The 10843-nt window shown below is 63.7% G+C and overlaps 2 protein-coding genes across 2 annotated transcripts in view; both read left to right on the plus strand.

The window, feature by feature from the left end:
* The first annotated feature begins 1 nt into the window (after position 1).
* Positions 2 to 4127, plus strand: KPTN (kaptin, actin binding protein). Its single transcript, XM_001372792.4, has 11 exons — positions 2 to 499; positions 794 to 876; positions 1329 to 1413; positions 1583 to 1637; positions 1974 to 2049; positions 2134 to 2207; positions 2306 to 2415; positions 2535 to 2712; positions 2794 to 2929; positions 3260 to 3457; positions 3550 to 4127. The coding sequence occupies exons 1-11, from the start codon at positions 274 to 276 to the stop codon at positions 3682 to 3684; spliced, it is 1356 nt and encodes a 451-aa protein (XP_001372829.2). The 5' UTR covers positions 2 to 273; the 3' UTR covers positions 3685 to 4127.
* Positions 4128 to 4256: 129 nt separating this feature from the next.
* SLC8A2 (solute carrier family 8 member A2) overlaps positions 4257 to 10843 on the plus strand; it is a 62204-nt gene continuing 55617 nt past the window's right edge. The window contains 6 exon segments of the mRNA XM_056826213.1: positions 4257 to 5360; positions 7265 to 7995; positions 9309 to 9527; positions 9529 to 9897; positions 9899 to 9978; positions 10549 to 10840. Coding sequence (XP_056682191.1) covers positions 7321 to 7995; positions 9309 to 9527; positions 9529 to 9897; positions 9899 to 9978; positions 10549 to 10840 — 1635 coding nt within the window. The 5' untranslated portion in view covers positions 4257 to 5360; positions 7265 to 7320.

The raw sequence follows: 10843 nt of genomic DNA on the forward strand, positions 1-10843 counted from the left end.
TCCCCCAGAGTGAGTGACCCCACTGCCATGCCGCCGCCAGCACCCTTGGGGACCCCCCCATCTCCTCTTTGGGCTCCTGGCGGGCTCAAACCTTGGGCTAGGGGGAGGGGAGAAGGGAACCTTCAACGTCATTGATGTGCGCCGCCGCGGCAGTCGAAAGAGGCGCCATTTTGGTTGAGGGTGCTGTCGCCGCGTCTGTTACGTCATCATTTCGCGACAGCTCTGCCGTCTGGTCCGTCTAGAAGGCTGAGCAGCTCCAGGTCGGGAGAAGCAATGTTGGCGGGGGAGGCGGGCGGCCCAGAGCTATGTCCCCTCAGCGAAGACAGCTTCACGCGCTTCTCTTCGCAAAGCAACGTATACGGACTGGCGCGCGGTGCCCAGGGCCGCGGCGAGCTGCTGGCGGCGACTCTTAAAGGGAAGGTGCTGGGCTTCCGCTACCAGGACCTCCGACAGAAAATCCGCCCGGTGGCTAAGGAGCTGCAGTTCAACTATATCCCCGGTCCGTTTACGCATGCGCCCAAGGGCCTCCGCCCTTCCACCTCCTCCCCCGTTCCCTTCCCTGCTCCTTGCGGGCGGGGAGGAGGAGGAGGAGGAGGGGAGGTGAGAGTGATGTGGAGTTGGAGGGGTAGGAAAGAAAGGAGATGAGCTCCGGCCTGGAGTTCCAGCCTCAGTTTGCTCATCCGTGCAATGTGCCATGGGGAGGCTGGTGCAAAGACGAAGAGGCCTGGGTCCTAGGGGAACTAGTGAGGGGGATGCTGGGACCGACGCCAGCCTCCCCCCCTTCTATCCACAGTGGACGCAGAGATTGTCTCCATCGACACCTTCAACAAGTCCCCCCCCAAGCGGGGCCTGGTGGTGGGCATCACGTTCATCAAGGTGCCTTTGCCCCGCACCCTTCCCTGAGGTGGGGGGGGGTTGTCCCCAGCCTCAGCCAAGAACGTGCCCTAAGCGGTTGGAGAACTAGGAAGCCACTGTGCAGGAGAATGTCAGTGATGTCCCCTCCCCATGGGGCGGGGGTGGCACCCTAAATCTTGCGAGAGTCAGGGAGCCCTGGATTCTGACTGGCTGTGGGACCCTGGGTGGGCTGGCTGCCTCAGTCTCCCCCGCTGTAAAGAGGTTCCTACAAGCTCCTCCCAGGCACCTGAGCATGGCACAAAGCAGGTGCTTAATGAAGGCTGTAACCAATCCTCTCAGGGATGCCCAAGGAGAAAGCAGCTGCAGAGCACTGGGAGGGGGGGCGGCGGCACACAGTAGCTGCTTTAAAAGGCTCTTTCCTTGGTGCCCCCCACCCTTGGGTCTGTGGTCTGAAGATTCTCCCTCTCTCCCAGGACTCTGGGGACAAGGCCAGCCCCTTTCTCAACATTTACTGTGACTATGAACCTGGCTCCGAATATAACCTGGATTCCATTGCGCGTGAGCCGCGGGGGCCTGTGAAGGCCTGGGCCCGGTTTGGGCTGTTGAGTTGGGGAATGGGCAAAGGGAAGTACATAATGGGTAGGACCATTGAGGTGGGAGGGGGTGCACAAACGGGACCCTCTTCCCCCATCAGCCATTCCCCCTGTCCGTCTCCCTGCTCTTTCAGAGAGCTGCCTGAACCTGGAGCTGCAGTTCACCCCCTTCCAGCTGGGCCATGCTGAGTAAGCCCCGGGCTTGGGGGGACCCTGGGCACTCCCCCCTCTCGCAATCCCCGTGTCCACGAAGGTCCAGCAATGCCAGATGGAGGGAAAGGTCAGAGACCTGCGTTCAGGTCCTGGCTTTGCCACCCCTGCACGTGGGACCTCGAGCAGTGTGAAGTGTTGGACTGAGATCTCCGAAATCCCTCCGGGTCCTGCTATCCCCTCCCCTAAGGCCCTGCCAACCCGCTCTGAGCCCCGCCCCCTCTGAGCCCGCCCCTCTGTCGACCCCGCCCTAAGCCCCGCCCCTCTGGCATTCCCCCTCTCTGAGCCCCTCCCCCTGAGGTCTTCTCCTTCTAGGGTCCAAGTTGGGGATCAGCTGGAGACCGTGTTTCTGCTCAGTGGGAACAACCCCGCCATTCATCTGTACAAGGAGGTGAGGCCGGGGTGATTGATGAGGGGCTGCCCGGGTGGGGGTGGGGGGAGGGCCGCCCCTGAGCTGAGGCTCTTCTGGCCCTAGAATGAGAGTCTGCATCAGTTTGAGGAGCAGCCGGTGGAGAACCTCTTCCCGGAGCTCACGGACCTGAGCAGCAGGTAGGAGGGCGCCTCGGGCCTGGGCGTGGCCGCAGAGGGGGCGGGGCTCGAGAAGAAGAGCCTGGGGCCGGGGTGACGGCCTGCGCGGTGCCCTGCAGCGTTCTGTGGCTCCACGTGTCCAACATCGCGGGCTCTGGTCGGCGTCTCACGGCCTTCGGCTGCCAGAGCGGATACGTCCGGGTGGCCCACGTGGACCAGGCCAGCAGAAGTGAGCCGGGCCGCAGGGAGGGAACGAGGGAGGGAGGGAGGGAGCGGGTGCCTGGGGGGCGGCGGGCGGAGGGAGCCCGGCGCTTCCTCTCCCTCCTGCCCACGTCCCGCCCTCCCCAGCCGTGCTGCAGACTTGGACGGTCCAGCAGGACGGCCCCATCTCTCGAGTTGTGGTCTTCAGCCTCTCGGCCCCGGGCAGCACGAGGAGGGCGGAAGGTGAGGAGGCCGCCTCGGCCTCTCCGGGCCTCGAGTACAGCGTCCTGGTGGCCAGCATGATGGAGCCGGCTGTGGTGTATCGGTGAGAGGCCTCGCCGGGGGCCTGGGGGGCCTGGGGGGTGGCCCGGCCGCCTGGTCTAGCCCTCGCCTCTCCCCCGACCAGGAACGTCTTGGCCTGCGGCCTCCGCGATCAGCTGCTGCTGCCGGGCAGCGACCAGTTTGACAGCGTCCTGTGCGGCCTCGTCACCGATGTGGACCTGGACGGGAAGCCCGAGATCCTGCTGGGCACCTACGGCCAGGTGTGCCCGCGCCCGCCGGCCTGGGAGGAACCGCCACCTTCTCCTTTTCCAAACTCACCTGGGAGCTCGCAGGCAGCCCGCTGGAGGAGGCAGGGAGGGGGGAGGCCCGGCCTTTGATGGGGAGAGCTTCCTTCTGGGAGAGTCCTGCAGGAGTGGGGGGCCGGGGGTGGGCGAGGGCAGTGGAGGAAGGGAGGCTCTGTGGGTTCAAGACTTGTCCAAGGAAGGCCCTCGGAGCAGCAGTGAGGAGAGGCGGGGACAGAGCCCAGGACCCCCAGAGGAGCAGGACAGCCAGGCCAGACCGCAGCCTCTCACCTGCCTCTCCCCCTGCAGGAGCTGCTCTGCTACAAGGCCCAGGAAGCCCGGGGCCTAGATTCGGGCCTCCCTGGGGCTGAGGCTGATGCCAGCTTCCGCCTGCTGTGGCACCGGAGTTTCGCCAGTCCCCTGCTGGCCATGGAGCATGTGGATCTGACGGGGGATGGCCTCCGGGAGCTCGCTGTGGTCTCCCTGAAGGGTCTGCACATCCTCCAGGTAGTCTGCAGTGGGGAGGCTTTGGACGTCTCTACAGCCTGGCCTGGCCTTGTGGCCTGACCGCCATCCCTCCTCCCCTTCTCTGCCTGCAGCACAGCCTCACCCAGGCCTCCCACCTGCTCCTAACCCGGCTTCACCAGAGGGCCCAGCAGCAGCGGCGACGGCCCCAGGACCAGGGCGACAGGCCCAGGACGGTCGGCCTCCCTGTTCTCGGAGGCCCCTTCTGACTCGGGTGGGAGCCCTGCCCAGACCTGCCTCTCCCGTCCCCTTGTCTTTCCCCTTCAGCCTCGGTGTCTTCCTCTGTAAAGTGGGGTGATTGGGGTGTCGTGAGGACCAACAAGGGGCCATTGACCAGTCAGTGAGGCCTGGTGGATTAGCCCTACCCGGAGTCTGGGGAGGGAGAGGATGCCGCAGGGACCAAGGCAGCCCCTTTTGGTGCCCAGAGACGAGGCAGGAGACCCCGGGGGAATGTTGGGATGACGAGAGCCACCTCCCAGGCCCTGCCCGGCATCTCACTCCCCAACCTGCCTTTCTTCCCTCCTCCAGAGGGCAGCCCCATCCTGGATCCCCTGACCACTCATCCACTTTGGAGCCTGAGGTTCAGGGTTCAAACCCTTCCACTCTCTGGGCCTCAGGCTGCCCTTCTGCCAAATAAAGGGCTCACACTGGATGTCTCTTCAGACTTCTTGATTTGCTCCTGGTACCCAACACTGGCCAAGGAGTGGCTTAAATGGGGGCCAGACACAGGGAGGGCCAGTCTTGAAGGGCTTCCCGGTTGGCCTGGAGGCCACCTGCCACCCCTCCAGGGATGTTTCCTCACTTCTGCTCACCCCTGGGGCTTAGAGCAAGGGGCAGCTTCCCAGGCCAGGGACTGGCAACATGGAGTTTGGGCTGGCTCTCCTGCTCTACCCCTCGACCCTCCAGCCATGGCTGTCCCGGAGGAAGGGCAGGTGCCCAGCCTTTTGGCAGTCTGGCAGGACCTCCATCTATTCTGCCTGGGGAGGAGAAGCCCGGCCGGGGGGAGGGGCAAGGCTCTTTGAGGCCCTTTAGGTGGCCCCCTCCCCCAAGAGGCCAAAAGCAGCCAGATTTGGGTCGTGGGAAGGAGCAGGAGCCAGAAGGAGCTGGCACAGCCCCCTGGCACGCAGCCCCTCCCGTTTCCTTGCTCCCGGAGGAACGAGGCTGGGGCCAGATGGGGAGGGGCCTCTGGGATGGAGCTGGGGGCCGCGCAGCTCCGAGATCATATGAAGCTGGGTCTGTGGGTCTGAGCTTGTGGGAACCTGAGTTCGAGTGTGGAGCTCCCGGGGAAGGAGCCGCACTGGCTCTGGCGTCAGTCCTCTCTCCCTGGTGCTGAACGGGAATCGGTGCCCCAGACAAAGAGGGTCTCGGATCCCTCCTCCTCCTCCTCCCCCAGCTGTCGCCGGAGCTCCGGGCTCTCTCACACCTCTTCTCACATCCCTTCTCTCTGCTCTCTCCTCTCAGGGCTGCCTACCTCAGCCTGGGTCCTCCCCCTCCTCTCTCAGCCGCCCACCTCCCTCGGCGTCCCTCTTCCCGGGCCCTCCTCTCTCCCCTCTCCTCCCTCCTCCCCCTGCGTTCTGATCCCTCCCACCTGCCCCTCTTCCCCTCCTTTCTCCTTTCCCAGCTGCCTCCCTCAGCTTGGTCCTCTCCCTCCTCCGTCTTCCTCCCGGCTTCCTCCTCCTTCCCTGGCTCTCCTCCCTTCTCCCGGTCCTTCTTCCTGCTCCCCTTCCCCCCCACTACCCTCCCTCTCTGTCCCTCCCCTCCCTCTCCCCAGCTCCCTCTCTGTCTCTCTCTCTCTCTCCTGGTCTCTCCCTGGCCCTGGCTCCCTCTCTCTCCCCCTCTCTGTCTCTTGCTCTCTGCTGGAGCGTTGTGACCGGAGGACCAGCAGGTAGGAGCCTCCCAGCAGGGTGAGGAGCTGGGGCAGGGGAGCGTCGCTCTGTGTTGGGGGATCAGGGTCCCCAGACCGGCTGTGGGGGGGGAGGACTAGTCTATGGATGGGAGATCGGCTCCCCCAGAATGGGCAGCAATGGAATTGGGGGGCCCCCAACGGGTCTGTGGCTGGGAAGGGGTCCCTCCCCAGAGGGTCTGTCCTGGGGAGGGACGATGAAGCTGGCTGGTTCGTGCTCTTTCCTCCCCGGACCCTCATGGCGGCGGGGCTGGGGTGGGATTTCGGGGTCCTCTGGTCTTCTCCAGCCATCTGTTCTGTGGGTGGGTCCCCCTGCTTCGTGCTTGTCACCCCATCTTTCGGCTTCTTTGTGCCTTCCCTGTTTCTCCCTCTCCCTTCCGTGGGTCTCGCCTCCTCCTCATGCCCCCCCCTTTTCTCCTCTCTCCGCCTCCCTCCTCTCCCCCTCTCCCCTCGCCTTCTCCCCGGAGCCCGGTAAATCCCCGCCCACACATTCATCTCCACCTCCGCTTGCGGGGGCGGCTTCGGGAAGGAGGGGCGAGAGGAGAGGAGCCCCTTGACAGTTCCCACTACCTGAACTCACACGTCGTCAGAGGAGAAGCTTCCCAGCCTTTCCCGGCCCTCCCAGCCCCCTCCCGCCGGTCCCGATGGCTGCCTGACCTCCAGCCTCCCCACCCTCGGGGGGCTGAAGACGGGGGCTCCCAGCCTGGGTCCCCTGAGAGGCGGTCAGGGAGGGAGGGCGTCTCAGCCGGGCGCCCATTTCACAGGGGCGCATGTGGCCGCGTGTGCTCCATTACATGTTGGCTTTGGGCCGGGAGCTGGCGCTTGGGCGTTCTCGTGTCTTCACAGTCCCAACCAGAAGCCCCCGCGGGAGGGGCCGCAGCCTTGCCCCAAGCCACGCACACGCTCCCGCCACAGATCCACAGGCACCTGGGAGGAAGAAGAAACTTCCTGCCTGTCCCTGTGCAGCAGCCCGAGCAGGGCTTCGACTATGGGAAGCCGCCCCAGCCGCCCCTAGAAAGCTGGGACGTCCCTGGCCCGGCCTGACCGGCCGCCGGGGTTACACGAGCCGGGCTCAGGCTCCTCAGGTCCAGATCTCCGAGCCCCGATCGGGTTTCAGGTCAGCGGCGGGGAGAAAGGCAGGCTGATACCTAAGGCAGGCACTGCGCATTGGGGGGCTCCTGGGGCACCCCTGCTCTATCCCGGGAAGTCCTTCCTACAGGTCTGCCCAGCCTCCCTCCTGCTGCAGAAGCAGGGACGAGGATGACTCGCAGCACGGAGGAAGGTGGGACGTCATGAGGCTAAGAGCAGGGGAGGGGAGGGAGCAGACACTCTGTCTCTGAGTGCTCAGGGGACACCTAGTCTTGGCCTGTCCTCCCTCCTCCCTGCTCCCCCCCCCCCCAGCTTTTAATAGCCAGGAATTGGTTGCCATGACAGCTGGGAAGAGGTGGGAGCTGCTTCTGTCTCTTGGTGTCTTGTGCCATGTCTGTTCCAGGCCCAGTTCCCCCAGCCTGGGGGTCCCCAAAGCGCCATCTTCTGGGGTCACGAGGCAGGTGGCGAAGGGTGTACAGGCTAGGAACTCTCCTTCCCTGTCTGCGTGCACCCCTTCTCTGGCTCTCTGTCTGGTTCTCCCTCTCCCTCTTCCTCTTCCTCCGGCCTCTGGGTGTTTGTCCCAGCCTCATTTGAGGGGCTCTCGGTCTGTTTCTCTGCTGTGGGGAAGCTTCCTTGAACCTGCAACCCCTGTGAGAGCACGAAGAGAGACTGAGTCAGAGCCTGAGTAGAAGTCAGGGAAGACTCTGGTCTTGGGGAGGAGAGAAGGCAGACCCCATCTCCCTGGCCCGGCTCTCAGAGGCTGTCTGTCTTCATCTCAATCTCTGTCTCTCTGACAGCACCCTGAGGCCCCCCAGCCGTCTCAGCTGACTGGCCTTCGGGCTCCGGGCTCTCCATGGCACCCTCGCTAGCTCTGGCCGGGGCTGCCTTCCTGGCAGGAGTGGCCCCTTGCTCCGGGGACACCCCCGCCTCAGCTTCCCCGCCACCAACCTCAAGTCCCAATACAAGCCAGGAGAGCACGTGCCCTGGGTCTACCCGTTGCCAGCCGGGCGTCCTGCTGCCCGTGTGGGAGCCAGATGACCCATCGCTGGGAGACAAAGCCGCCCGAGCTGTGGTCTACTTCGTGGCCATGGTCTACATGTTCCTGGGCGTGTCCATCATTGCTGACCGCTTCATGACCTCCATCGAAGTCATCACCTCCAAGGAGAAGGAGGTCACCGTCACCAAGAGCAATGGCGAGACCAGCGTGGGCACCGTGCGCATCTGGAACGAGACTGTCTCCAACCTGACCCTCATGGCCCTGGGCTCCTCCGCCCCCGAGATCCTGCTCTCTGTCATCGAGGTGTGCGGCCACAACTTCCAGGCCGGCGAGCTGGGGCCGGGCACCATAGTGGGCAGCGCCGCCTTCAACATGTTCGTGGTCATCGCCGTCTGCATCTACGTCATCCCGCCCGGAGAGAGCCGGCGCATCAAGCACCTGAGGGTCTTCTTCGTCACAGCCTCCTGGAGCATTTTTGCCTACATCTGGCTCTACCTCATCCTCGCCGTCATTTCTCCCGGTGTGGTCCAGGTGAGCCCGGGGCCCAGGGAGGGCCGCTCCACCATGCTGGCCCCAGAATGCTTTGCCCGACTCTTAAATCCCAACCCGCTGCCTCAGACTGCCTCCTTCTGGCCAGCCACCTCCCTCAGTGTGGTCCAAACAAACTTCCCCAAACTTGCCTGCACCACCCCCTGCCCTTTGGGACACCTCCTCTTCCCTCTACCCCGATGGGGCTCCAAACCAGCCAGGTGCAGGCAGAAAGAGAAGAGCTTGTACTTATAGAAGGCTTTGAGACTGCTCAATGGTTAGCTCCTCCCCACCAGGACTATAGGGGGTGGCAGGATCCTCCAGAAAGGATTATGGGAGGGGGAGGAAGTCTGCCCCATCTTGCTTCTCTGGGCACTCTGTCCAGATGGAAGAGCTTGCCCATCCACCCACAGCCTAGACAGCTAGCCAAGGGGCAAGCAGAGACAGAGAGACAGAAAGGAGGGAGACACAGAGCCAGGGAGAGACTAGACCAGAGAAGATGCATGAGAGACCCACTAGGAGAGTGAGGACTAGACAGATAGAGATGGATAAGGAGGGAGAGAAGAGAAGAGAAGTGTGGAGAGTGACAAAAGCTGACCTGGGGGGGAAATGGGGAGTAGAGAGGAGAGAGAGGGAAGGAGGGAGGGAGAGACAGAGACATCACCAGAGAGGGGAGGCTTTGGCACTCTTTATCTCTGTGTCTGTCTCTGTCACTGTCTCCCCCCCCCCCCCCCCCCCCCCCGTCTTTCTGTCTCTCTCTTCTCTCTGTGTCTCTTTTTTCTCTGTCCCTCTCTGTCTGTCCCTCTCTCTCTTTGTCTTTCTCTCTCTCTCTCCCCTCCTTCCCTCTCTCTCCCTCTCTCTTTCTCTCTGCCTTTCTTTCTCTGTCCCTCTCTCTCTCTCCCTCCCTCCCTCTCTCCCTCCCTCTCTCTCTGTCTCTGTCTCTGTCTGTCTGTCTGTCTCTCCCTCCCTCCCTCTCTCTCCCTCTCTCTTTCTTTCTCTGTCCCTCTTTCTCTCCCTCCCTCTCTCTCTGTCTCTGTCTGTCTCTGTCTGTCTGTCTGTCTCTCCCTCCCTCCCCTCTCTCTCCTCTCTCTTTCTTTCTCTGTCCCTCTTTCTCTGTCCCTCTTTCTCTCCCTCCCTCTCTCTCTCCCTCCCTCTCTCTCTGTCTCTCTGTCTCTGTCTCTCTCTGTCTCTGTCTCTCTGTCTGTCTGTCTCTGTCTCTGTCTGTCTGTCTGTCTGTCTGTCTGTCTCTGTCTCTCTCTGTCTCTTGACCATCTCCTCTTCCTTTCTGTCTCCCTTCTCCGCTGTGCCTCTCCCAGGTGTGGGAAGCCCTGCTCACGCTGGTGTTCTTCCCAGTGTGTGTGGTTTTTGCCTGGATGGCCGACAAGCGCCTGCTCTTCTACAAATACGTGTACAAGCGTTACCGGGCAGACCCCCGGAGCGGCGTCATCATTGGGGCCGAGGGCGACTACCCCAAGGGCATCGAGATGGACGGCACCTTCGTGGGGCCGGACCACCACCGGCTAGAGGCCGCCATCGGCCCTGGACCTACCCCCCGAAGATCGGGAGCTGGACGAGAGCCGGAAGGAAGTGATTCAGATCCTCAAGGACCTGAAGCAGAAGCACCCCGACAAGGGCCTGGACCAGCTGGTGGGCATGGCCAACTACTATGCCCTTCTCCACCAGCAAAAGAGCCGGGCCTTCTACCGCATCCAGGCCACACGCCTCATGACCGGCGCGGGCAATGTGCTTCGGAAGCATGTGGCTGATGCCTCCAGGAAGCCTGCCCTGCTTGACGGTGCAGAGGAGGAGGAGGAGGATGGGGCCAGCCACATCTTCTTCGAGCCTAGTCTCTACCACTGTCTGGAGAACTGCGGCTCCGTCATGCTCTCGGTGGCCTGCCAGGGCGGGGGAGGGCAACAGCACATTCTACGTTGATTACCGGACCGAAGACGGTTCTGCCAAGGCCGGCTCGGACTACGAGTACAGGTGAGAGTCTCCGGCCGCCTCTGACACGCCCTCCGTCCTCCTCCTCCCTCCCTGGACCCAAGCCGGCGGCCATTCACGGGCTTGTCCAGCTCTGTTCTTGGTGGCTGACTGGGTCCAGAGAGCCCCAGGTCGGAGCTCCTTTTAGGGTCCCGGCGGGCTCCCTCTCTTCCCCTCTAGAGTCAGCGGGGGCTCCCTGTGTCTGCCGGGAGGGGGGAAGCCCCCTTGGGCTCTTGGTCGCTGGAATCCTGGGTTCCCCAGGCGGGGGATCCCCGTGATAATTTCACAGCTCGGAGGCCCCCCTCCCTCCCCCTGGCAGGAAGGCCCCTTCCCAGATGGGTGGCCACCTTCCGCCGGGGGCCCTGAGCCCTTCCTTGCCCGGGAGCGCCGGCCACAAGGGCACAGTGGAAGCTTCCGGATGGCGAGCCCAGCTTTCCCAGCCTGGAAGTGGGCGTTTCTGCGTGCCAGGCTTGTGGCTGAAGGCCTTCAAGGCTTGCCCGAGGGCGGGCACAGGGAGCCCCGAGGCGGGGGGATGGGCGGGTGACTGGGCCTCCTCTCCCCCGCATCCCCCAGCGAGGGCACGCTGGTGTTCAAGCCCGGAGAGAGCCAGAAGGAGCTGCGCATCGGCATCATAGACGACGACATCTTCGAGGAGGACGAGCACTTCTTCGTGCGGCTGCTGAACCTGCGGGTCGGGGACGCGCAGGGCATGTTCGAGCCGGACGGCGGCGGGAGGCCCAAAGGCCGGCTGGTGTCCCCCGCGCTGGCCACCGTCACCATCCTGGACGACGACCACGCCGGCATCTTCACGTTCCAGGACCGGCGGCTGCACGTGAGCGAGTGCATGGGCACCGTGGACGTGCGGGTG

The sequence above is a fragment of the Monodelphis domestica genome, chromosome 4, assembly GCF_027887165.1.
Source record: "Monodelphis domestica isolate mMonDom1 chromosome 4, mMonDom1.pri, whole genome shotgun sequence".
Taxonomy (NCBI): domain Eukaryota; kingdom Metazoa; phylum Chordata; class Mammalia; order Didelphimorphia; family Didelphidae; genus Monodelphis; species Monodelphis domestica.